Source organism: Equus caballus, chromosome 15, assembly GCF_041296265.1.
Source record: "Equus caballus isolate H_3958 breed thoroughbred chromosome 15, TB-T2T, whole genome shotgun sequence".
In the NCBI taxonomy this organism is placed as follows: Eukaryota; Metazoa; Chordata; class Mammalia; order Perissodactyla; family Equidae; genus Equus; species Equus caballus.
This window is the reverse complement of record NC_091698.1, coordinates 82,741,859-82,764,091: the sequence shown is the minus strand read 5'-3', so window position 1 is coordinate 82,764,091 and position 22,233 is coordinate 82,741,859. Positions and strand designations below refer to the sequence as shown.

At 44.5% G+C, this 22,233-nt stretch overlaps 1 protein-coding gene across 2 annotated transcripts in view; it reads right to left on the bottom strand.

Annotated features, from left to right (window-relative positions):
• ALK (ALK receptor tyrosine kinase) overlaps nucleotides 1–22,233 on the bottom strand; it is a 655,114-nt gene that overhangs the window by 305,431 nt on the left and 327,450 nt on the right. For both annotated transcript variants that reach the window (XM_070235623.1, XM_070235624.1), the window contains exon 4: nucleotides 14,127–14,328. In XM_070235623.1, coding sequence (XP_070091724.1) covers nucleotides 14,127–14,328 — 202 coding nt within the window. The remainder of the gene's footprint in view (nucleotides 1–14,126; nucleotides 14,329–22,233) is intronic.

Here is a 22,233-nt window from a genome sequence, read left to right as displayed (position 1 = left end):
TGCAGAGAATGAGTCAGAATAGTCATGAGGCTGTCTCTCTGGCACTAACCTCGGACCCGTTTTAAATAACGCATCTAAATGTTAATGCACACTTAAGACAACAGTGCCGCTCATACACTTCCCAAATTGATTCATTTTGCAGTGAGCCTGATGCAATTTATTCAGTATAAAAATGTCTCTGGCAATTAGGGGAACAAAGGGGCAAAGCTGGCGGACTGCAAGGATGACAAACAAAGCAAGATGACGTGAAAGCTGGGGCCAGAATTAAATTTCTTTTTGAATCAGATATTTTGGGGAATGTCAATAGCAAACAAGAAAGGCCTTCACTGCCTGCAAGAGAAACATGAGGATTCTCCATCTGAAAGAAAAGATGCAAACAATCTAAGAAATGGTTTTGATGAAATGTCCCAGCAGCCTCCCTGGTTCCTAATGGTGACAACTTTAGGGTGTCTGGGGTTCAAACAGCAGGATGCAGCTGGTAGAAGAGTGAGCCAACCTTAAGCTACATTGGTGGGTAGAGGTTTCCAGATCACTGAAGAACAGGCCCCTGACCCCTTCACTTGTAAGACTACATTGGAAGAATGTGGTTCTGGAAAATATGCTGCAGAAGAAACTGAAATTGTTTAGCTTGGGGGAAAAAAACATTAAGAAGAGATGTGAAAGCTATCCTCAAAAGAATGAAAAACTGCCTTGGTAGGAGAGAGTAGGCCTGTTCTCTATAATTCCAGAGGAGAAACAGAGGATCAACCAGATAATGGTGACACAGGAGAAGGAACTATCATATGTTGTCTGCTCAAATTATTCTAGGTGCCTTATTCACCTTACCATAGTACTACTTCATAGGGACACTGCAGTATTAAATGCAATCACATGCCTTAGCTAAGAACATGGTAAACGCTCAATACACTTCAGCTATCCTTGTTAAAAACAATAATCCTTACAAAGCTCCTATAAGGTAGGCATTACTAGTCCCATTTTATGGATGAAACACCAGAGGTTGAAGAAATTAAATAATTTCTTAGAGACATTCAGTAACTTTCCAAGGTTACAAAGCCAGGAGGCCATTAGCAAGTTCTTCCTAGTGGCTGGAGCTGCCCCATGGTGGGGTGGTCTGCTCCACAAGATGGTGAGCATGCTGCTACTGGCTGGATTCAGGCAAGCTGAAGTCAGATGAGCTTTGGAAGAGGCTCTTGCATTGGTTTGGGGTCGAGGTCAAGGGATTGAATTCAATTACTTCTAGGGTTCTTTTTTGTTCTATGACTGAAATATTTTTCAAGTTTTGCTGGCTAGAATCTATCTTAGCATAAATAGTCACCTGGGAATGTGAAATTGGAGAAGCAGCCACAGAAGCAGTCCAAGGACCCAAGGGCCACAAGCATACAGTGAAATGCAGGAGTTTTTATTTCCATCTGAACTCTGGCTTTGCCAACCACCAAATTTCCTGGCTCACACTGCATATACAATGAACCTGCTGCCACCAGCTCCCCAAGCCCCAGAGGCCAGCCTGAAGTTAGACAAAGTAGCAGAAGGTTAATCAAGAAAGTTGATAGACAAGTGAGGATTTTTAGAAACAGAAATCATCTAGGTCTATTAAGAGGATGACCCAGGGGGCAGCAAGAGGCTCCCAGGAAAAGTGACCAGGTTGGAAAACTGCAGACAGAGGAGTTACTCTGAGGCCTGCAGATGAACAGTCAATAGAATAATGATTAGAATTTCATGGAGTCAGGAAGGAATTTTAATTTTGGGAGAGAAAGACAAAATAATGGAGGGAATATTTAAGGAACAATTGGAGAGAATGCAATTGGAATTCATCCTGGCTAGTCTGAAAAGATGAAAACTCAACAGGAGTCAGTGTGTTTAAGTGGGAATATAAACACTAGTAAACTAAGGAAAGGGAGAAATTGGGGGGAAAATACCAAGTAGAGTCTCTTGTGGAAGATTAGAAAACCTACAGGAAACACATATAGGAAATTACCTGGAAAATCAGAGGGGCTAAAAGGAACACAGAAAGGGGAATCAGAAAGCATGGGAACCATCTCATTTCCAAGGCTAATGTATGCCAGCATTTGCTTAGTAGTGTGAGATGGTTAGGGCTACAAATGGAGATGACACAGGCTGAGGACAGTCAATATATCTGGGGTTGGTTAGAAGGAAGTGAGTTGTTATGGAGGATAGAGATGGAATTTTGGTCGAGTTTTCTAGACACATCTTTTTCTTAAAACCATATCTCAAGTTCTCAAAGAGTTCCTGGTTCAATTAATTGGGGGTTTGTTCATTTAATAAGCATTTCTTCAACATATACTGTGAGTTAGGCACTGTGCCAGGCACTGGAAATACAATGATAAATAATGCCAATCCCTATTCTTAGGGAGCTTAATTGGTGAGAAAGACATATAAAGGAACAAATGTGGTGCAGTGCTGAGAACTCTAACAGAGATGTGGAACAGGCAACAAAACTTAGTGCAAGGGATGGTGTAATCAACACTGCTTGCAGTGGGTCTTGGGTCTCGGGAAAGGCCTGGGAGCTAAGAGATTCTTTTGTTGAAGAAGGAGGATTGTACTTGGTGGCCAGGGAGGTGGGGGAAGGCAAGAGGGTGTGAAACAGCTTGCTTCACTGGGGGCCACTGTGAGTAGTTTGATGTGAATGAAGTATGGATCCAAAGCAATGGGGTAAGCCAGGCTCAGGAGGGGTGGGGCCAGATCAGGGCTGTGTGCCACGCTAATTAGGAGCTCAGACTTGATCCTGGGTTCCACAGGGGTTCCTTGAAGGGTTTGAAGCAGAAGATTAGTAGCCTGCAATGTTTACCTGCCAGTCCGCTCATCAAGGTCTTGATTTGCTTCATTTTGGGACTTCCTAATGCCCAGGAAGAGTCCTAGAAGTTATCATTCTCAAAGACTTCAAGGAACATTCTACAGAATCAACAATACAACACGGAAGAACAATTTGGCTCTGGCTTCTCACTCACCCTCCTTCAGATGAACTGAAATTTTGAGTCAAGAAGTGGGGCCAAGGGGGAAGCAGCACAGCATACAACTCTCTGCTCAGATTCCCGCTGTGTACCAGTCATTTGAGCGAAGTTGCCTTGAGGGGTGGAAGAAGGCCCCAGACCCTCAGGCAACCTGGTGACCTTGGATGAATGGTCTCAGGAAATATCCAGGCCATTGGCAATGGCAGTTCCCGTGCCTGGGCTCAGCCTGCTCTAAATTAAAAAGCTGTGGCCTTTCCTACGTGCCTTCCCCTTTCTCGCCATCACAAGACTTACCAGAGCAGATGGAAAGCTATCAGTAATTTGAAAGCAGTGGCAACAGTCCTTCTCAGAGCTTAGTGGGGTGACATCCTCTCAGGAATAGACATTGCATCAAATCCGTGTGTAGATTTTGTAAAGTCTTTTAAATGCACAAGCCCATGGTTGATATGGCTCTTAACTAAGGCTCTGAACCATGAGAGACTGCATTTTTATTAAAAAAACAAGGAGTTTAGCTAGACATGTAAGAGTGGTACTATAACAAAACAAAGGGGAAAAAAAGAATACATAGAAGCAGGCCAGGAAATGAAAAACAGGGAGGTTTTCTTTGAGGCCCGGAGCAAATGCAAGGCTGAGTGGGGCTGCTAAGCAGGTCGTGGTGTTTCCTTCTGCTGTGCCATCAGCACTGGTTGCCTGGACTTTTTCCATTAAGACTAGAAGAGCTGATGATTCCATCACCTGATTCTGCCTCCTCACCACAGAGACCTGGTCTCTGCAGGCAAGGGGGACTGGATTGGCATAGAGCTTCAGGAAACAGGGAAGCCAAGACCACGTTCCCTGGGTAGACTTTCTACACCTTCTGCAGGGCCAGGCATAATGCTTTCTAGTTCCTGTTTCAGGGCTGCCTGGTTCCCAAAATGTGCTTTCCTGTAAGCCAAGGCCTTAGAATTTTGCCCATTATTTTGGATGTGAAGGATTACAGATATACCATAGAAAATATGCAGCTGGTATTTATTAAGAATAAACAATGGTTAATCATCAAAGGTAAATAATAATGTATTCTTAATTATTGGTTGGTGATAGGGAAGCCTGGAGCATAGTGATTAGGAACATGGACTGGAGAACTAGACTGTCTGGGTTCAAATCCAGTCTGCTCCTTCCTAGTTGTGTGACTCTGGGCAAGTTACTTAACTTCACTGAGCTTCAGCTTCCTCACTACAAAATGCAGGTAATAAAAATGTCTTCCTCAATGAGTCTTGATAAGCATAATATTAAGTGAGATGACACATGGAAGGCACTTAGAACAATGCCCGGCACCACAGAGTAAGCCCCAAGTAACTATTCCTCTCTCTCCTTGCTATATGATCTGAATGTATCCCCTCCAAGTTCACGTGTTGTAACCTAACCCCCAAAGTGATGGTATTAGAAAGGGGGACCTTTGGGAGGCGATTAGGTCGTGAGGGTGATGCCCACATGAATGGGATTAGCACTCTTACAAAAGAGGCTCCAGAGAGCTCCCTTGCCCCTTCCACTGTGTGAGGACACAGTGAGAAGACACCAACTATGAACCAGGAAGGGGGCCTCACCAGAAGATGACCATGCTGGCACCCTGACCTTGGACTTCCGACTCCAGAACTGCGAGAAATAAACCCACTCAGTCAGTGGTATTCTGTTATAGCAACTCAAATGGAATAAGACATTCCTCCTCCTCCTCCTTATTATTATTATACAAATTAAGGGAAATGCAGGAAGGGAGATGAGTTCCTACTCAGGCTGCTAGAGGCCTGGCTTGTCCCCAGCTAGCAGCCTCACTCTCCCTTTCCTTTATGTGTTGGCACTTAGGAGCTGGCAGTGAAAGGACCCTGAGCCCCTGTCGACTGGTGGGAGAGACAGGCTTATAGCTGGATCATCACAAGGCTGCAGGGCCAGTGCCATTTGGGGAACCCTAAAATGGCTTCTCAGAGGAGGAGACATTGAACTGGGTGCTGAAGAATGAGTAAGAGTCTCTGTGGTGGGGAAGGGGGTAGAGGACAATCCATGAGGAATGACCCGTCTCCCTGCAAAGGGGGCGGAGTGGAGGGATGACAGAAAAGTCCTGGAGTCTGAGCCAACAGTAACCAGAAGCTGTGACTAGCTCCTACTCTGAGATCCACTTGTGCTGGGGGAGAAAATACTTGCAAACATGAATTGTCTACAGGAACTTGGAGTCCTCATGGGGAGGAAGATACTGTGGAGAGAAAGAGAAAGTAAGAAAGTGCCTGGCCCCAGGGTGAAATCTTTTGAACACTTGTAGCAACACATTTACCACAAGAAGAGGTGGGGGTGGAGGGGTAGGTGGGGGAGGGTCTAGGGATGAGATTCTTCTGTTTGGAGGCTGCCCTGGTGGCGAGAGGATGGGTTCTGTTGCCACATAAGCCAGTGGCACATACACATGAAAGTGTGAGCACTCTGAGAGACTGGATGGGGCAGGACGGCTAAGTGATCGTTCAGGCCCAGCACCCCACCTACTTTCTCAGGCTGCCAGGCCTTGGCACACATGACCTCTTGGCATGGAATGTTGTCTTGTCATTTTCCACCTGACCACTCCCCTTCTCCCTTCAGAGCCAGCTCAAGCTGTCTTCTCTGGGCCAGCTTGCCTGCCGGCCACCAGCACACACAGGCATGCATCCCCCCTATACCTCTATGGCACCAGTGCATGCACCCATTATACCCCTTTTCCCACAGCATCGCAGTTGTGCCTTGTCATCCAACACCAAACCTCATTATGAGTCCCTTGCAGTCAGGATGAGCCACCAGAGTCCAACCAGTGCTGGGGACAAAGTAAGACTCATAAACGTTTGTTGACAGCACGATGGAATTAATGAGTGAATTCCTTGATACCAGTGGTCTATTGCCTAAATTCCTCCACCTGTTTTTAGTATCTTCCTCCCCATGGGGAAATGGTGAGGCCTCAATAAACACTTCTGAGATGAGAAGTGATTGTTTCCAGGCATTTTGTCATTTCTTTGTATACAACATGTGTTTATCATTATGGGATTTGCCAGATGGCATTCTGACAAGCCAAGGGGTTCTAGATAGTCACAGTTCTCTCATCTTTCTAGTGTTCAATCCATCAAGTATACAGGGCAGAATGGGAAGATGAAGGCAACCAGTTCAAAAGAGCCCCACTACAAGCCTTGAGCTGCCAAATCTCGAAGGTCAAAACTGACAGACGTCGATAGTCTTTTCACTTATTTTTCTTGACGCCCATCAATGAAAGCAATTGTGAGCAGAAGTTGTACCTGCCAGGAAAGGAACTGTCCTTTGTACTTAGTGGCAACCTTCACAGTTGAGGTGCACTCTGACAGCTGCTTCCTGAGCCTGGAGGCGGAGAACCCATCTGTCCCCGGGCGTGAGCAGAGGGTGGGGAGAAAATACTTTCCATCTTTTCATTGACTGGGGACTCTTCTGGGATCTCTGACTGGGCTTTAAGTTTTAGACCCAGAGCTTAGGCTTAAGAAGAGTCACATCACAGACTACCTTAAATTGATATGATGTCCATTTCCCTAACACAGAACACCCACTGTGTGCTAGGCACTGTGCCAGGCACTGCGGGGAATAAGAAGATGTACAAGTCGAGATCTCCACCTTCAAGGCTTGTGGCCCAGAATTAGATGGCCAAAAATCAGGAGTCCTCCTCAAGAAGAGCTTTTCCTGACTGGATAAGCACAGCTCTCAGTTTCCTGTGTTCCCTGTTATTACGACTATGAGCAAATCACTGAACCTTTTGAGATTCAGTTACTCATCTGTAAAATGAGGATAATGATATATATGACATAGAATGTAGCGAAGATGAAATGAGTTGATGGATGCTGATGAACCTGATAACCTGAACACGCACTGTACAGATATTCACCATGAATACTGACAACACAGTATTTCCCTCTTAAGAACAAAAAGGGGTGCCATGGCTCTGCTATAAACCTGGGACCTAGATGAGAGTCAACACATGACATGGACCTAGACGAAAGTCAACACGTGACATTCTGAAGAACAAAGATGGATGGTGGATGGTGGATTGATGGATGGATGGATGGATGGATAAATACATGGATGCATGGATGGAAGGATGGGATGGAGACTCCTTCTGACTCTGAAAAGTCTAGGTCTCTCTAGTCCACACTGTGTTCTTCTCAGTCCCCCGTGGCCTTGAAAGCCACAGTCCTTTAGGAGAAAGAATAACAGATGTGTCCTGAGTAGAACCACCAAGGGAGACAAGTCCCATGCATGGTCTTGAATACACCCTGGCTACCCCAGCTTGGGGGCTACAGAGGCAGAATCAGGCCAGAGTTGAACAGCCCTGTCACTAGCCTGTCCACCATGAGGAGAAAAAAAGACTTTCCACCCTGCACACAAGTCTATCTCACTTTAAGCTTTCTTTTTGACTTTTCTCCTTTAGTGTTTAGTAAATGGTTATAGAAAGTCACCAGCATATGTGATCAACCAATTCAAGTTGAAGTGTTAGCTGTGATTCTTAATTTTTCATGCACCCCAGAATCCCTATGGCACTTTAAAAAAAATACATATGTTTATGCCCCCTTCCCAAGATGAATAAAATCAGAATTGCTTGGGATGGGACTCAGTTGTATGAATTTTGAAAAATCACTGGTGTTGCAGAATGGAGAAAGGAGTCTGATTTGCACCCCCAAGGCTTGAGACCTAGCATGTTAATGGCTTAAAGTCCAGGTGCTCCAGAGAGTACTAGCATTTTAGTAGTTGCTTCAATGTTACTACCCACAGGCGTGAGAAATATGATAAATCCAGGGACAGTCAGTAGGACTGGTACTTTGGAATCCAACATAGAGAACACAGATGGTCACTCTGAGAACGAGGCGTGAAATAACTAGCCTTGGCTGTCCTCACACCCACTCCCCTATAACCCTGAGCAGCTGGAGGAGGGCTGGCCCTGGACCCCTAGGAGGGGCAGCCAGGAGCGGGGCAAGGGGAATACTGTTAGCACCCACTCTTCATGTTATCAATTTAATCCTCCCAACAATCCCTTGAGGTGGGCCAGTTATTACCATTTTATAGATGGAAAGGCTGAGGCTCACGGAGGTTCAGAGACTTGCCCAAGCTCACGCTGTGTGTGGGAGCTACCTCTCAGTGCACTTAGGACCCAACTCTCACGACTGTGTTGTGCTCAGAGAACTCCGAGTTGCACTATTGTTCTCGGGTCAGGGTGTCCAGGAAAGATGTCCCTGACAAGCCTCGGTGTGAGTTTTAAGGCCTTTAAAAATTATCTTTAAAGCCTTTGAATGGCTCTCTCTTTTTAGTGTAAATCACCCAGACATTAAAGCCCTTATTGTATATTTATTAGTGTGTTATTCAGACCAAGGGGAAAAAGAGAGAAGCTGACACTACGAATGACTTTGAAAGTGAGAAAAAGCTGGGCCTGAAATTAAATCATTGTGACACTGCCACTCGAGGGCATCAATTTCAATAAATGATCACCTTTTTTATTCCCAATCCCGTCTATCATGCAGGCAGGATGCAGGAGAACTTTGGCCAGGGGTGCTGAATGCCACACGCCTCTAACTTTCCCACACTGGCCAGACCTGCCACACTGTCCTGGGCTGACTGATGTGAAAACCAGCACAGCTTGGCAAAGGCAGTCAGGCATCTTTTCAGAAGCAAATGCTTGTGGTGCCTTTCCGTGATGCTCTACCCTGAGCCTATCCCTCGCTCAGCCTCTTGAGACCACTCAGTCTATTTACAGGAAAAGTCAGGGTTCTGTATATTAGCGGCTGAAGGTCTCCATGGGTCAGTAGCGGTAACTGTCCTGTTTGCCAGACTAGTGGAGGGGAGCAAAGAGCAGGAGTATGGGTGGGGGGAACGATTTCCTGGTACCCCAGTCTTGAGTAGCAACCTGAAGTGAGGTTGCTGGCATTGCAGAATGGAGGAAAGGCAGAGTGCAGCTGAATGTCCACTTAAGAAGGTAAGAAGCCGAGGCCAGGAAGGGCTGTGGTTGTTCCATAACTGTGCTGCAAATTAGTGGTGGAAACAGGACTGACACTGATCCTCTGAATGCCCAGAAATCAATATTGCTCCAGATTAAATTACTACGGCAGGTGTCCAATTAGGATTGCTTCTGGTTTTACAGCTGGGATCTTTGCTCAGAACTGACTGGTTTAAAGAAATGTGGCAGCCGTGTGGGTACCCAGCATGTTCACCTGGGGAGGGTGGCTGTCGATTTTAATCTAAGAGTGGTGAGCTGGAGCATTTCTCGACAAAGCTGTTCAGCCAGGAGACAGATTGAAGAGAGCGTGGGAGGGCTGGGCTCCAGAGTGCCAACATGGACACGAGTGCTGGCTTGCAACTTGGTCTTCATCACATCACATGGTCCTCTTGGCCTCAGCTTCCCCATCAGGAAATCAACGGGAGTGTGGAGAAGATTGAACTCAAGTCCCTTCTGAACACAGGGGTTAAGACCTTGCAGAAAGGTGAAGTTTGCACCAAGGAGAATCTTATTTCTCTGCCACCCCCTGGAATAAGCCTTGTTTGTGCTGCGAAATGGCCCTGACAGCTTATCTTGTCTCAGGCTCGAGTATCACTAAATCCTTTAGATTTAAAACATCTTTTCAAGTATTAGTAATTCAAATGATTGGCAACTTCTATCCCCTCAGGGCCCAGTTCTTTCCTCCACACACTTTGTAGTTCTGGTCACACATAATAAAGTCCCCAAGATACCCACGGCTGCAGGAGAAAGCCGTGCACTGGGAGAGGAAGGAAGACTTGTGATGGATGTCCGGGAAGGAGTCCTGGAGAGTCGCTCCCATGGCCTGAAACACCACTGGTCCTTGAGCTTGTGTTCCTGAGTCCAGGAGGGTGACGATTTCATGCTGCCAATTGTTGCTGGATTGCTCTTTCTAAAAGAGCTTTCAGCAGAAAGGCAGGGAAGCGCAGTGGAAGGCACAGGAGGCGGAAGCAGGAGCTGGGCTGCCTATTCTGGTTCTGCTGGCCAGTGATCTTGGCTCAGCCTCTTTATATCTCTGGGCTCCAATTTAAAAACATCTGCACAAGCATGTGCTGTTTCTAGTTTGCCTGTGTCTTCCTTACTGGACTGGATGCTCCTGAAAGCTGTGCTCGTGTCGTCTTTGGCTATGTATTCCCAGCACTTTATTACACAGGAGGTGCTCAATCCATGGTTGTTAAATGAATGTATGAGCTGAAAAGGATCTAGCTTGGATTAAGGGCCTACTACAGTTGGGCACAGTGTGACCATTTTCCTTACGCCTTTAATACAGTGAATTTCACAATTCACTGTATTAAATGGGTATCATCGTATTCATTCATTCATGGGAACTTTGTGGCCTCTAATTTCTAGTCAAGATGTCCTATGTCTGCTGGATTCTGTGGCCAGAGGGGCTGGTCTGTTTGACAGCTCATTTTTTTGCTTCCTTGCTTCTATGGCCATTCTGGCCAGGCAGATGAACAGATGAGCAGGCCAGGTATTCATTGCCATGTGCCCCCTGGGAGACCCCAGCCAAAGCCAGGCTGCCTTGGCAGACGCATGTGCTCACGTTCTGTGATTCATTAGAACTCATGCATGCTCCTGCTTTCTAGGTAGCAAGGAAGGGAGCAGCTGCTAGGATTCCCCCACTGCCTTCCCTTGCCTCCAGCACCTCCAAGCAGGCTGCCTCTCCCTCTGACGTTGCAGCATGTGCTCACGACTCGGTGGTTTCTGGGCGCTCAGTGGCCCCTGACTAGTAGTTTCTCAGCCCACTCCTCTGAGTCAGGTTCTCCCCAGCCGACTGTGTCATGACAACTTCCTCCCTTGTTACTACAAATGCCGAATGTTGTTTTCCAAATAGCAGTCCTCCAACCACCATGTTCTGTTCTGACAGGAAGCCAGTCCCATTTGTAATCATCACTGTCATCACCACCAGGATTTCACTGTGTTCCCCTCTCCATACGGAGCACTGTGCTACTGGGGTTGTCTCTGACATTAAAGGGGATGAGCTTCCAGAGAAGAAAACAGCCAAGGATCTCAAAACCAAAGGATTCTTGAGACTGGCACTGACCCCATAATCAGAGAGCAGATAAGTCTCAATCCTTTGTGAGCCCAAATTCTGAGCAGAGCAGAGCAGATTCAGGTATTAAATAATGGCCTCTTACGTTTGCATCCTGCTCAGAGTGTACAAAACTCTATATCATTTATTGCATTGACCCCACAGAAGCATGTGAGCAGGGCTAGCAACATCATCCCCACTTTACAGATGGAGAAGCTGAGGTTTGGGAGAAAGTGGGATTTGCCTAAAGTCATCGAGCTCTTTCATGGAACATCCTTTCATGGACCATCAAATGCTGGCCTTTTGTATCCCTAGCACCTTTATGGTCCTAACAAATAGAAAGTACCCAGTAAACGATTGTTCATTGAACTAGGATTAAATTCAGGGCTTTGATTCACAGCATAATAATTTTTCTGCTGCACTATCGTGGCCTAATTGAGGTCTTCCAACAATGGGTAAAAATAGTCTGGTCAGGCTGATTAGGTTCAGATCCCTTCACCCTGTCTAGCCAGTGACCTTGGGTCGGTTATTTGACTTCACTAAATTTCCTCATCTGTAAAGTGAAAGATAATAACAGTACATGCTTCATTGTGCTGTTGAGTATTAAACAAGAAAATGCATGTAAAGTGCACAACAGTGACTGGCTAGTGCATCTAGGAAGTCCTTAAGTGTTAGCAATAGTTATTATTACTCGAGGGTAGGGAGTGGGACTTACGTATCTTTGGATCCCAGGACCTAGTACAGTGGTTGGCACCTATACATGAGTGTAGGGCTTACGACACTTGTTTATCAACACTGACACTCATCAGGTGACACGGAGCAAGTCCCTTTGCCCTTCTGGGCCTCAGTTCCCACACCTGTGAAATGACGAGGTTGAACCAGGTAAATCCTTGTGTTCCTCCCAGCTCTAAAATCTTCTGTTTATTTCAGGGGTTCTCAATGGGGGTGATTTTGTCCCCCAGGGGACATTTGGCAATGTCTAAAGACATTTTTGTTGTCACAACCAGGGGAGGTGCTACGCATCTAGTGGGTAGAGGCCTGGGAAGCTGGCGACCATGCACAGGACGATGCCCACAAACAGAATTGTCTAGCCCCAGATGTCAATAGTGCTGAGGCTGAGCAAGCCAGATCCAACTCTATACAAACACCCAGAGCTCTTGGAATTGCTGGACAAGTGCTTGTGTCCCGCAGCTTGCCAAGATGCCTGAGGCAGCAGAGTTCCTCCCCACAGCAGAACAGCCTATGGATTGCACCTCCAGCTGCTACCTTCCACCCTCACCATGCTGATCTTGTTGCAGTTGGGAAGCCTGGCTCAGGTATCTTTAATTTAAATTTGAAATCACTCCTGCTCATCATCAAACTTTAAGATGGCTCTCCCAGGGCTAGGGGAGAACATCTCTGCAGGGAGATGCTCAGAGCCTGGCCTGAAGCAAAGCCCCTGTAGATGTAGAGGCAGTCCCAGCAAGGCCATCAAGTCGGTGGGCTTGCCCCAGCACCCCCGCTCCCTTTCTCCTGCCTCAACTCCCAGCCTCCAGGGGGCAGACCAGCTCTGGTGATGGAAGAGTCGCCTTGGGAAGAAAATGCACTGGCCAGCGGGGTGGACCTTGAGGCTGGCAGCTGAGACATCTTCAGGAGAAGTTCATGGTCTGCACACACTGCCAGGTCTTGGTCTCCTTGTTCTCACCACATGTGATGGGAAGGCTGCCATCACATGCCCCCTGGGCTCATCTGTCTTGACACACTAAAGAATCTAGATCATCTCTTTTCACAAGGTTCCTTCACCTTCCATTTCCTCTCTCTTGACCCACCATTTCCCCCTGAGATCCTGCTGAGAGGCTATGGGTTTCCCAGAAGGAGCATGAACGATAAAACAGGAGACCTGGAGTCCAGTTTGGGCCACATAACTTCCTATTTCCTGTCTCTGCCTCAGTTTTCTCATCAGTTAAATGGGAACTCACTTGATAGTTATGAGCCAGCCCAATGAGGCATTTCAAAGGCAAGAAGATGGATATGAGTTTAGCTATGGGGAGAGAAGCTTCTTGAAGCCAAGATTTCATTCCTGCTGGGATTGTAGCAGCCTGCAGTTCTTTGAAGCACAACTAAATACAGTAGCAGGGGAATGGGGTAAAGACTTTTAAGAAATTACTAAGGAGGCCATACAGCTTTATTGGAAAAGCAGTAGGTAAGATCTCCCTCACCAATCCAGAACACAGTGGAGGCGGAGGATGGGTAATAGCATTGTTCAGATGGGAGCCCTCTGAAAGATATTTTCTTAGAGGGAAGCAAAGTCTACGTATAGCTAGAAACTGGACTTCTTTCTCCTGCAAACAAGCCACAAGGAAGGATCTCTCAGCCTTGCTGATTATAAAGTAATCAGATCTGCTGTTCCTCAAAACTGAGGTCTTAGGGTGGAATTGATACTCATGGAATGAGGAAAAAAGGAAGGCACAGAGATGCCCTGGTTCAAGTCTGCTTCCCACTGTCACTGCTTCTAGAGGTCTGATGGATCACTGAGTGAGCAAGTGAGTACTTCCTGGAAGCTTAGAGGATTTACTGACATAGATATTGGGTGTGACTTCAGCGTTGTATAAGCCTTAGAGATTCTAGAACAAAGCTTGTTCCAATCTCTGCTGAATTGATACCATTGTGGTTCCCTGACCAATTCTTCTCTGGGGTCCCACACTCCTGTAGGACCTCCTTGGGTGGCCACAGTAGTTTGCTCTTTCCGTTCCTGCTCAAGTTCTGCTGCTGAAACTGTTTCCAGCATATTAAGTTACTTTTACTTTGGTCTTTTAACATTCCCCTTGGCTGTTTTCTTCTTGGCTTCATCTGGACTCTGGGAAATGAATATCTTTAACACCCACTCATTAAATGCCGAATCTGCCAGCTGGTTCTCTGGCCTCTGGAAGGACTACCAGCCTGGGCAGCCAGAGGATCCCACAGATCAGTGCCCAAGACACTACCCAGAGGATATTAGCAGTAATAGCTCAATCTGGACCCTACTCTTTAAAGGACAATTGTGAGTTTTAAGTAGATGTCACAGACTCTGGAAATATGCAGCCAAAAGCCAAATCATTTATATAATCTATTTAGGACTTGGGGAACGACTTACCCATGCTTCCCTGGAGTGGGTACCAGGAGGATCTCTCTGCCAGCCTCGTTGTGGGGCAGCAGCTGGGCGACGTACCTCCCAGAGGGCTGCAGGTGCCTGTGCACGGAGACAGCCAGCCTGCAGTGCTCGCTGCTGCTCCTCATCCACGGGCTCAGGATGGTGTGCTTGGAGTTCGCTGAAGTGTTGAGGAGGAGGAAGGAGCCTGCCAAGAAATAGGGAAAGTGACTCTGCAGGTGTGTCCAGAAAGGAGGACCAACAGCAGTTCTGTTGCAGGATTTAGAGACCAATGGCAACAAAGTCAGTGATGCTGGAGGCTTTTCTCACCTTCTTCACACACACTCAGCCCTCTTCCCTGTCTCTTAGATTGACTTTGTAAAAACTAAAGCCTGAAGCGAGAGGACAGTGACTGAGGTCTTAGGTTTTACAATCAGGCAGACCGAAGTTCTCACCTTAGCTACTCTGCTTACTAGTCTATGTGACATACGTATGGAGAATACTTTACCTAGTTTTAGGCAGAGAGGAAGCACCCTATTAAATAATCAATTATTTGATTTCAACTGTCCTCTAAGTTAAACGATGACAGTTCACAGGTTCTTTGCCAGCCAATAGGAACAACTAACAAAGTCCCATAGGAAATGGGAAGAACAGGGAGTATTACCTAACCCCCCAAGAGTAACCAGAGTCAGAAACCCAACCCAGGTGCTAACATGTTGTTATAGATTTACATCCTGGTCTAGGGTGACAGGCTAAACAGAGTCACTCCCTCCATAATGTGCCAAGAGTGGAGCCAGGACATCAGTGTCATCTTGTAAACATCCATGTACGGTATCTCCATACCCTGCAAACTAGGACACTCAGAGGTATCTCAGGCCACCCTATAGGTCACAGTTTAAATCAAGGCAGATCTGAGTTTTCCATATCACATTCAAGCCAACTTGACAACTGAATTCATGTCTGTTGGACAATTCAGAGTTTTCTAGGAATGTATGGGTTGGATCTATGTTCTCAAATAGTTATGACTGGTTAAAGGTTTTCCTTGAGAGGTGGGTGGCTTGGAGAGGCAGCATTTGGGTCGCTTATTATGTAGTGGTTAAGATCATGGCTCCTGCTCCTTCGTTTACTAGCTGAGTGATCTTGGGCAAAGCATCAACTTTCTCAGGTTTCCTCATTTATAAAATGGAGTGAGAAGGGTTGGCTGAACTCAATAATCTCTTAAAATCCATTTCAGCTCTTAAGTCTATGAGTCATGTGAATTTGCAACTAGTCTCCACAAAGAAAGCCCTACAAATCCCCCCTGGTGCCATGCCTGTGGCAGAGTTTCCCTCAGGGGCAAGCCAACCCTAATTCCAATAGCACGGGCCAAGTGACCTACAAGAAATCTATATTCATGGGGATTACTGTCAGTGTAAAAGCACAGTAGCATTTTATTGTTCCAGGCATTCCTTCTGATGCATTAATTTTCCTTGCCACACTTCTGCACTGAAGTTTTGGACCATTAGACACTGCTCCTTTAGCAGTGGAAGCCTATTCCAACAAGATCCCCGACTTCTCCAGTGGGAACCAGCTAATGAGTGCTCATTCTTCTTAAATCACCCCCCGGCACTTTGAATTGGTCTCCTTCTGCTGATAATCCAATTTGCCAAGTAGGCAAATGAACTAGCAGCTTTCGATAGAGAACAATGTAGATGAAATAAGGGGGTTCCTATCAAAAGCAAGCATTTGTGAAGGAGAAGGTATTGTGTCAGGAACCGGAGATTTGCAATATGGGCATATCTCATTTTATTGCACTTCACAGATATTGCTTTTTTCACAAAATGAAAGTTTACGGCAACTCTGCATTGAGCAAGTCTATCAGCACCGTTTTTCCAAAAGCATTTGTTCACTTTGTGCCTCTGTGTCACATTTTCAGAGTAATTCAACCTTTTTCATTATTATTGCATTTGTTAGGGTGATCAGTGATCTTTGATGTTACTGTCATAATTCTTTTGGAGCACCATGAACTGTGCCCATATAAGACAGTGAACTTAATCGATAAACGTGTGTGTTCTGACTTCTCCACGGGCTGCCCCATCTCTCTCTCTCTCCTCAGGCCTCACTATTCCTTGAGACGCAACAATACTGAAATCAGACCAATTAATAACTCTACAATGGCCTCTAAGTGTTCAAGTGAAAGCAAGAGTCACACATCTCTCACTGTAAATCAAAAGCTGGAAATGATTAAGCCTAGTGAGGAGGGCATGTCGAAAGCCAAGACAGGCCAACAGCTAGAGCTCTTGTGCCAAACAGTCAAGTTGTGAATGCAAAGGAAAAGTTCTCGAACAAAATTAAAAGTGGTACTCCAGTGAACATATGAATGATAAGAACATGAAACAGCCTTATTGCTGATATGGAGAAAGTTTTAGTGGTCTGGTTAGAAGATCACACCAGCCACAATATTCTCTTACGCCAAAGCCTAATCAAGACCAAGCCCCTAATTCTCTTCAATTCTGTGAAGGCTGAGAGAGGTGAGGAAGCTGCAGAAGGAAAGTCTGAAGCCAGCAGAGGTTGGTTCATGAGGTTTAAGGAAACCAGCCATCTCCATAGCATAAAAGTGCAAGGTGAAGCAGCCAGTGGTGATGCAGCAGCTGCAGCAAGTTATGCAGAAGATCTAGCTAAGGTAAGTGATGACGGTGGTACACTAAACAGCAGATTTTCAGCATAGACAAAACAGCCTTATATTGGAAGAAGATGGCACCTAGGACTTTCACAGCTAGAGAGAAGTCAGAGCCTGGCTTCAAAGCTTCAAAGGACAGGGTCAATCTCCTGTTAGGGGCTAATACAGCTGGTGACTTTAAGTTGAAGCCAGTGCTCACTCACCATTCCCAAAATCCTAAGGATCTTAAGAATTATGTTAAATCTACTCTGCATGTGTTCTATAAATCGAATAACAAAGCCTGGATGAGGGCATATCTGTTCACAACATGGTTTACTGAATATTTTAAGCCAGCTGTTGAGAGCTACTGTTCAGAAAAAAAGATTTTGTTCAAAATATTACTGCTCACTGACAATGGTCACCTAAGAGTTCTGATGGAGATGCACAATGAGATGAATGTTGTTTTCACGCCTGCTAAGACAACATCCATTCTACAGCTTATGGATCAAGGAGTCATTTCAACTTTCAAGACTTATTATTTAAGAAATACATTTCATAAGGATGTAGCTACCATAGATAAGTGATTCATCTGATGGATCTGGGCAAAGTAAGTTGAAAACCTTCTGGAAAGGATTCATTATTGTAGACGCCATTAAGAACATTCATGATTCATGGGAAGAGGTCAAAATATCAATATTAACAGGCGTTTGGGAGGAGTTGATTCCGACTCTCATGGATGACTTTTAGGGGTTCAAGATGTCAGTGGAGGAAGAAATGACAGATGTGGTGGAAATAGCAAAAGAACTAGAATTAGAAGCGGAGCCTGAAGATGTGACTGAATTTCTATAATCTCATTTAACTTTAACAGATGAGGAGTTGCTTCTTATGGATGGGCAAATAAAGTGGTTTCTTGAGATGGACTCTACTCCTGGTGAAGTTGCTATGAAGATTGCTGAAATGACAACAAAGGATTTAGAATGTTATGTAAACTTAGTTGGTAAAGCAGTGGCAGAGTTTGAGAGGATTGACTCCAACTTTGAAAGAAGTTCTACTGCGGGTAAAATGCTATCAGAAAGGAAGAGTCAATTGATGAAGCAAACTTCATCATTATCTTCTTTTAAGAAATTGCCACAGCCAACCCAACCATCAGCAACCACCATCCTGATCAGTCAGCAGCCATCAACATTAAGGCAAGACCCTCTACCAGCAAAAAGATTAAGACTCACTGAAGGCTCAGATGATGGCTAGTATTTTTTTTAGCAATGAAGTATTTTTTTAATTAAGGTATTCACATTTTTTAGATAGAATGCTATCGCACACTTAAAGATTACAGTATAGTGTAAACATAACTATTATATGCACTGGGAAACCAAAAAATTCATGTGACTTGCTTTATTGCAATATTGGCTTTATGGTGGTGGTCTGGAACCTGCAATATATCCAAGGCATGCCTGTATTCTGGAAGTAGATTAATGTGACTTCTAGTTAAATTCAGGATGAGGTCAGCACAAGACTGTTTCTGAGCTGGATCGGCGACATGGGGTCAGTACTAGAAACTGAACCCTCTTTAATTCTTGGGAAGTTTCAGCATGGCATATAGGCCTTTGAAAAGTGCTCTACAACCCTCAGTAAATAATCTATATTATTACCCTGTTTTACAATCGGGGACACATTCTTGTCATGGGCACAGAGGTAAAAGAAACAGATTAGAATCAAAGACTCAGAATTACAATTAGACTTAGAATTAGAAAGGACTTAGAGATCACCTGATATAATGCCCCTGCTTCTCTAGAGAAGCAGACTGGAGATCCGAATGGAGAAATGACTTGTCCAAAGTCTTACTTTGAAAGTCCAGACCAGACTCTAGGTTTCTGGACTCCTAACCACTGCTCTTTTCCTTGTATCTTCCTCATCGTCCCACTGTATCCTTTATCCTAAAGTATGATCAGGGTGGCTTGTGGCCAAGTTGTGTAGTTCAGGAACGAGAGGATGGAAAGGGAGAAAGACAAGCAGATGGGTACTGGACCAGATCCATTTGTTCACTGGTTTCCTTATTCTCTCCTTTCTGCTCTGAAATTTCATTTATTGGATACCTACTTTGAGCAAACACCCAAGCACTGGCTCTGCCCTGGAGACACAGATATGAACCAGACACAGTTCTGGCCTTTAAGAAACTCCAGGTACAGTAGGGATGATGAGATGTCTGCATTAACTATAATCAAAAGTAGAGGTTGTAAAGTCACAAGATACATACAGGTAAAGCACTTTGGGAGGCTCCAGGAAGGAGACATTAGGTTCAGTTGGGAAGGTTCATAAAGAAGATGAGCTTTGAGCTAGGTCTTAAAGAGAGAGGAAAAGAAAGATATTGGCAGACCTGGCTGTGCAAGAGTTGAGAGGAAGAGGAGTAAAGGCATAAATGTAAAAAGTGTGCAGTAGCATTTGACTGCAGAGTGGGGTACATGTAGAGAAGACTGGGAAATAAGGAAGGTTTGGATTGTGGATGTGGGACCAGTTCATAGAGAACATGTAACTCTTGGCTGAAGATGTCCAGCTTTATTTTGTGGACCATAGGGAGTTAGAAAAGGTTTTTGAGCAAGATAGCCACATCATCAGAGTGGTGCTTCAGGAAGATTAATCTGGTATGGTGAGGGAAAGGAAAGAATCCTTTCCTATTGACCCAACGTCATCCTTGTCATCCTGCACCACCAGTCTGCATCAGGCAAGGATACATGCAAATATGAGGTATTTAGTATGTTACTGTTGTAAGCAAAGGTGCCATGTTGGGGACTGACTCAGGGATCGCCTGGGGTTGCCAATACTAAATTAGTTTCTATCTATCCAGAGCAGATGAGAGTCCTGGAAGCATCTCTAGGGGCAGAGTCTTGCTCCAGACACTTTGGGGGCACGGTCTGGGATTAGGATGAAGCCACACACATCACACATAAGGGAGCAACAACTGTGCCCTGGTCTAAGACCCTGCTCTGACGTTTTCAAGTTGGAGGAAAGTTGGTTTGAGACCAGTTTTTTGAGCTACTTAAGGAAAGAATGTAGGCAAAATAAAGGAGGCATTCTCCTTCTCAGAAAGGTTACATGCATGTGCGCATGTGTGCAGACACACACACTCCTGGGAAACTCAAGTTCCCAGCAGGAGAAAATCAGCCTGAAGGTGCTGGGGCCTGAGGCTCTTCCTGCACTACTGTTCCTCCTTCCTGGCTGTGGAAACATATGTAAATTCTGTCCTTGTAATTCAGTACCTCAATAATGAGACTCTTTCAAAACTGACTGGAAGACGGATTATTTTTCCAGTTCTAATATGAGAGATGATGTTTATATGAATTTTATTTTGTGCAACTGGACTATCAATAAGAGACTGAGCTTAAAGTATTTTCACTCTCAATGAAACTCTATAGTTGGGAGCTATCTCTTCATCAGCAGCTTTCCTCTACCAAAAATAAAAAGGAAAAATACATTTCATAAGCTCCTTAGGATATTGTCAGTATAAATCTTTTAAAGTCAGTGAGAATTCATCTCTCCTCGCCCTCTTTTCTGTTTCCTGTTTATTTTGCTCAGGCTAGCTTAGGGCTACGCAAAGGCTCCTGGGGTCCCTTCTAATTAAGAAGGATGGCCTGGCAGCTCACAGACCTTCCCCCAGTGTGGGCATGGGGGAGTGGAGAAGCAGATCAAAGAGTCCTGTTTATACGGTGCCAGGATCATGTTTTGCTTGTTATTGGATCGTGTTGATATGTTCAATGAAATACGAAACGGTTATTATTTTCTACCTCTGGTCACCAATATAGGGATATGTTGCTCTCATCTCAGCCAGCAGGACTCAAATTATGAGCCAGAAACGAAGGGGCCTGAACCTTGATGTCAGACAGACTCTATCATATCCAGGTTCTGTCTCTAACCAGTTCTAGGCTTTAGACAAATTATTTAAACTCTTAGTTTGCTCAAATTTAATATGGGTAGCCTACCTTATACGTCTGTTGTGGAGACTAAATTAAATAACATGCATGAAGTGGCCAGTACAGTGGCCCTTAGTAGGTATGTGATAAATGTTGACTTCCTGCTTTGAGTCTTAGTCTGGAGCTCCTTTTATCCATCACTAATCTTGGAATCAGGTCTGAATTGGAGCCTGAGCTCTACCACTACCAAGCTTCTTTTGTTTGTAAAATGAAAGGGTTGGATAGAGTCTCTCTAAGGACCTATAGAGCTCCAAACTGTCAGTAATTCTATCTTGCTGCCTAGAATATTATCAATCTAAAGGAAACATGTCAATTCTCCAAGCCCCCAAGTCCTAAAGACTTCTCTTAATTCACCTCTCTGAGGATTCTATCCCAACAGTTTCAACCAGCTGGCCAAATACTCCATTAACTCTGATTCCCTGCCCTGCTTCCTCTCTTCCAGTTAACACAAATACATCCCTGAGAAGGGCTCCTGTCCTAGCATCACTTCTTTCTGTAGACGCTTCTACTATAAGGCTGGTACTACCCTTAAATGTCTGGAATTTAACACAATGCTTGCCACAGGGCAGGTACTCAATGACTTTAAAAATCAAAGTAATTTATACATATGGCAAGGAGTCCAATAGTTCAGAATACCTCATAATAATAATTTTTTAAAAACTATCCCAAAATCCTGTTCTTCTCACCAAGTCCCAAAAACATTTTTAAGGATTTCTAATTTCTTTTGATGACTGCCTTCATAACTTTAAATATTATGATATAGTGTTATTTGTTGGTGCAATAACTTTATACTTTTTAGATTAATGGTACAATAAGAAAAATTATACTCCTCCCTCCTAATACTTAAATTTTTAAAATCACTTTTTACTTTTTTATTACTTACCTTTGTAACTTTACATGATAAATTTATTATTTGTTCCATACATGTTAGACAGTATCACCTGACTCTCCCACTAGAAGATGAAACTATTAGTCTTCCTACCCCTCTCTGCACTTTTTCTCTTCCATGTCCACCTCCCAAGTCAGCTGTGCTTTTCTGTACATTGTCAAGGTTGGGCAAGAATGATTAAGTCTTGTGTTTTGTTTACAGGTTAATGCTAAATGTTGAAAATCAATAAACAGAGTTTTTATACTGATGACTATATATTTTCCCACTACAGTGAACAAAGGTTGTATTTATCATCTTCTCCATAAGTTCAAGAATACATCCCAATCCATGGAGAATGTCCCTAGCATCAGGATCAAATGAATATTCTCTCTGTCTTTCTCTCTCTTACATTGTCTTACATTGTCACTTGTCAAAATTGTCCCACATTTTAATTTGCCTTATATTTACACCAGAACTTTCTGGTGCAGTTTGTTTTTCCAGAAATTTCTAATTGATTACTCTTGTATTTATTTTATATGGCCCTTCGTTCTTTCTTCTCTTTTATTTATTTTCTATCTGCCTTTTTCACCATATCACTAACACTTCTATACACTCTGAAAATTCACTTCCTTCTTCTTGAAA